This window comes from Merops nubicus, unplaced genomic scaffold (assembly GCF_000691845.1).
Source record: "Merops nubicus isolate BGI_N331 unplaced genomic scaffold, ASM69184v1 scaffold18173, whole genome shotgun sequence".
In the NCBI taxonomy this organism is placed as follows: Eukaryota; Metazoa; Chordata; class Aves; order Coraciiformes; family Meropidae; genus Merops; species Merops nubicus.
The window spans coordinates 1-5,100 of record NW_008601242.1 but is presented as its reverse complement, the minus strand read 5'-3'; the positions used below and the strand labels follow the sequence as shown (position 1 = coordinate 5,100).

Genomic DNA, 5,100 nt, shown 5'->3' with positions numbered 1-5,100 from the left:
CTGCTGAGGTAAGTGAATTCAAAGCAATCCCCTCTGTGTTCAAAACTACACCACTTGTGCTTGTCCCAGAGATCACTGAAGTCAGAGGGGCTTTCACCTGATTTCGGTGGGCTTTGGATCATCCCGCAATGGGGAATGAGAATTTTACTCTTAAGACAAGTAGGTCCTTTAGTGTTAAGAGCCACTTCTGTAGGTTTTAGTTGCTTTCTTTGTGGGACGTTTTTTGCAAGGGGTGGCATTGTTTTATACTTTTAAGCCTATTAATCTATTACTGAACAACCAAAAATCCAGCTGCCTTTTGCTTACAAATTGTTCCTTCACAACGTCTTTGAAGGCTGTTAGAGATGGCAAATTTTCTTCATAAGTGGATTTCCTCACTATTATCCATCTCTTTTCTTTAAAAATAGAAACCCTACAAACAAAGGTTTATTGTTCCATTCAAAACTCAGCTAGAAGACATAGTCACAGATCATGTAGTCAGAGTGATTCCTGAATGATCTAAAAGTGATGCAGAAGGGGAGTGCATACCAGGATGGGTTTCTATCAGGCATGCTGCAGTGTGTCGGGGAGATATATGTTATCTACAGAGCCTGGTGGGTTGTCAGGCGGTGCTACACCTGCTCAGCAGGTACACTGCTCCTCTGGTTTGTCAGGCTCTGCTCTGAGGGTATGTAGCGTGCAGCCATCCCAAGGAAGGCCTGATGACTGTCTTTAAAACAGTAACTTTGTTCCTCGCTAGTGGCCTCTGAACATTTTGAGGGGTTGATGAGACTGATATTGCAATTCAAGGCTTATTAGCTTGCAGTGGAGTGCAGCGATTGTCATCTTTAATAGGGGTTTATCATTCCACATAAATGTTGCTTTAATCCTATTTCTGTTAAAAATCACCTTTTCTCTCAACTCTGATAACCTTTTCATCCATTATCTAGGAGAAATTTCCTTATCATTACAAAAGGACCCAGGACAATGGGTAATTGGGTAGGGTATTTTTTCCCCTCTTGCTTGAATGAGAATGGATGCCTTTATGGATTTAACCAAATAGTTCAAGCATAAAATCCATATTCACTGGGCTGTCATATAACATTAAAAAGAGTAGGGGGATTATTTGGGGGCCAGCCATACTAAATTTATGCTGGTTATTTATAGGTCTTACTGTTGCTGGTTTTAAAGAGAAGTCACTGCTGCAAAAATCAGCTCTTAGAGGGCTAAATTTGATGATATTCCATAGCTTCTTTCTACAAGGTATTCTTCATAAGATGCATAGCTTGTTTCTTAAAATCACCCTGCCTTCACTGACCTGTTAACCTGCTATGTCAGTCCTCATTACACATGATATATGTAACAGCTGATATTATGATGATATAATTAGGAGAGCCCAATAGGAAATCCTAGTTGCCTTAAGTCAGCAGATAAAGATGTATGATTTCAGATGTAATTGCAGGCGGCAGAATGCCCTTCTGGTTCCTGGAGAGAACTGGATATTTCGGAACAAGGCCATTCAACTAACAGTGCATTTCAGAGTGCTGGAGTTAGAGACAGCCACAGAAGAGCTGTTTGAGACTATTTTTTCATAGTAACCGGGGTGATGGTGAAGGTTTGAGAATTGTCTTAGGAAATAACTTGAGATACATCATTGACACATTGCTCAGGAAATAGTCCTAAATCTGTTGGACCAGAGAGTAACTTACAGAAAAGAAATAATGGAAATTTCTTAGAATTGCTTGTACAGCTGAAATAAAAATAAAATAATTGCTGGCACTGATGCCTTTCCTGGAGTCCTTTGGACTCCCAGTACTCAAAGCTGGTCATTGCAGAAATGCAGTTATTCTGTGCCAGGTTATTGTAGCAAGGCCTCAGCTGTTTGTTGTTACGCTTAGGCTGGGTCTGTAGTGTGTGGTGATTTTTATCACGCTCTATGGAATGCATATATACCAAGTACTTTTCATATATGGCCAAAACAACAGAGCTTGTCAATTCTGTCATTTAAAACAACAAAAAAAAATCCTCCTCCTGCATTAGTTTCAGACTGATGGGCTGAAGTGACAGAGAGAACAGAAGCCTGAGCAGTGGAATGTACTGATCTGCTCTGTCTTCCTTGCAGTCCTTCTTTCACACTGTCTTGGAAAATAGCCCCTACTGTGAGTCCATGGTGGACAACAACTTGCGCATCACAAACTGGAACCGTAAACTGGGTTGCAAGTGTCAGTACAAGCACATTGTTGACTGGTGTGGCTGTTCACCTAATGACTTCAAACCAGCAGACTTCCACCGATTCCAGGTAACTGAAGCAACCTCTTCTCTGATACCCACAAAGAGACTCTTCCCCCTTTGCTGGGGTGTGGAGAGCTGGCTGGCTGCATGGGAGTGGGAAGGGAAGCTATTACACTACCAAGCAAGGTGGAGAAAGAGATGTGAGGAAGCTCTGTTCTTAATTTCAGAAGAATAAAAGATTGGTTCTTCTGTGTTTTGGCCCTTGAGACTTACTACTGTGTGGTAAGGTCACAAAGCAGCTCTTTGGACTACTTGGCATGGGTAGATGGGCTGTGCTAGAAAGGAGGGAAGCTTGTCACATCTCTCTCTGTACCAATATTACTTGATCACTTGTCGATTTATTGCAGTGTTTTGTTTTTTTTTTTTTTTCCCAAAGGTCCAGCTCAGGTGCTTTCATGATTTCATGAAGCTCCTGGCTTTCATTGTTAAACAGTGGTTTTCATCTTTGAAATAAGCTTAAAAGTCGACTAGTGTGTCAGCTGGAGGCTTATATAGAACAAGACAAATTAGTTTTTATTATTATATTCAACAACATGATTGTATTTAAGTTTATCTTGTGGTTTTGGAGACCACAGTCATGAGTTTTCAATCACTCAGGCTTGACAGGGCTGCCTTAAAAGTTTAATCAGTTCCTTTGTGATACAGTTTCCTCTAGGCAGACATGAGAGCAAATCCTTGTGCTCAAGGGTGCACTCGGTCTCAAGACTGTATCTGCCCTGTGTGTCTTCTATTAAGAATGAACAGCTACTTGTTTCAAGGTCACCAGATTTGCAATTCCATCACTGCAGCTCCTCAGAGTTCCCTGCATAAAGCATGTTTGTTCAGGCTTTGTGTGGGATGGGGAATGTGTTACCCTACAGCAGAAAAAAATTATGACTTCTCTAAAACAGAGACCTTTTCTTTATTGTAATGTGCTGCCTACCAGGCGCAGTTGAAGTCAATGACACAGGCACTCACAAAAAGAGCAAACAAGACATTATCTAAGAGAGGCTCTGCTACCCTAAACACCAATCCTAGGAAAGTCCTTCAGCACAGAATAAATGGCAAGTCTTAAAAAACTGCCAGTCTGCAGAAGCTCATCTGCCTTAGGCTGGGAAAACAGCCCCCAACGACATCTCAGAAAACAATCAGGTAAACTGAGTTGCAAGGAGAAGTTCAAAATTAGAATAGATGTCAAGGCAACTTCTGACACTTGCCTGATGAAAGACCCCCCTCAGATGAGCACACATCACCAGAAGGCTCACTCATGGTTCCCACAGAGGCACAAAGCAAGCTGCCGAGGAGGAGATCAGAGACTCACAGCATGTGCCATCTCTGAGTAAAACTAAACATCCTCAAAAGAATTTTTCAACCATACAGGGCACTTTTGAAATCTTTGGCACCTTAGAACCCATGCTCAAACGCAAACAAACCAAAACAAAGGCTCTTTAAAAGCTACTGCTAGTTGAGTAGCATATAAACAGTTAATATACCCAAGATTGTGCAGGTGCAGACCAAGGTATCTGTACAGGACCAACCAAAGCTGAGAAACCTGAGCCACAGATGACACCTCTCCCAGAGTCCTCTTACCCCCTCACAACAGCAAATACATCCATGCAAAATGCTGCTCTGTCTCTTCTGAGCCCTTGTGCCCCAGGCCAGTTTTGTCTCTGCCTGACCACGTGCCAGTGCTGCACCTTCTCCACGCTAACATGGTGGCTTAGAGAGCATTCCCCACCCCTCCAAAGCAAGGCAGCGTTGAGGGGGGCTGTTGGTACAGAGGAATTGGCAACACCTATGTGTTTTTTGAGTAATTATGTCGTTTTTATCTGAATCTTAATGACAAATGGTCACAAAGTCACCTTTGCCCGTGGGGAGAACCAGTTCATGTCCTCAACTCCAGCCCTTTGCTTAGGAAAAACGTCACGGCTGAAAATGGGAACTCACTCCCATGTCTTTTCCTTTTGTATCACCACAGCAGACCGCAAGGCCAACTTTCTTTGCCCGCAAATTTGAAGCTGTAGTGAATCAAGAGATAATTGGCCAGCTGGACTACTACTTGTACGGGAACTACCCGTCGGGCACGCCAGGCCTGCGCTCCTACTGGGAGAACGCTTACGAGGAGGCGGACGGCGCGCACACCCTCAGCGACGTCTCCCTCACCATGTACCACGCCTTCTCCCGCCTGGGGCTGCGCCGAGCCCAGACCTCCTTCCACGCTGCTGGGGACAGCAGCTGCCGGTGGGTCCGACTGCCTCTCCTCTCGGGGGTGGCTCAGGGGACACAGACTGAACGGCCAGGCTCCGGCGGACAGTGGGCTGCTTGGCTGTGCTGGCTGGAGCTTGCTGTCACAAGCAGGGCCAGGTGGCTGCAGACCTACAGCGCCTGTTTCCAGGAGTATTTATGCCCATACTGAAACACTGGTTATTCAGGGTTGACATTAAGTGACCTGTTTGCTGCATGTTTAAGGTGCTCCTCTCTGGCCTGACAAAGACTGATAGGACCCAGTTGTGCAGTGCTACCCCCACTGCTACGTTTACTTTATTAATGTCAGCAAGTGTATTATACCCATGGCTCCTGAACCCTCTGTGTGATTGCAGCAGAGGTCATGTTCACCTCTCTTATGCTTACCAAAAGCAAAGGGCAGGATTTCAGAATTAATCCGAACACAGGCCCTTGCTTATTTGTTCCCATGGGTGCATACATGGAGTACAGAGGGCTACTTGCTCAAGCTCAGTTTGCCTGCTTGGTACAACTGTCTGTGCCAGAAGTGCGGCAACCAGTGGGATCCATTAGCATCAGATAATTAAAATGTATATATGTATAAATTATATATTTTCTTTTATATAT

The 5,100-nt window shown here is 44.2% G+C and overlaps 1 protein-coding gene across 1 annotated transcript in view; it reads left to right on the top strand.

The window, feature by feature from the left end:
• The window catches only part of LOC103770671 (xylosyltransferase 1-like), a gene marked incomplete at its 5' end in the record, with an annotated part of 43,233 nt that extends 38,567 nt beyond the window's left edge, over nt 1-4,666 (top strand). Inside the window, 2 exon segments of the mRNA XM_008937945.1 lie at nt 2,070-2,278; nt 4,229-4,666. Of these exon segments, the coding sequence (XP_008936193.1) occupies nt 2,070-2,278; nt 4,229-4,666 (647 nt within the window).
• Nucleotides 4,667-5,100: the final 434 nt, after the last annotated feature.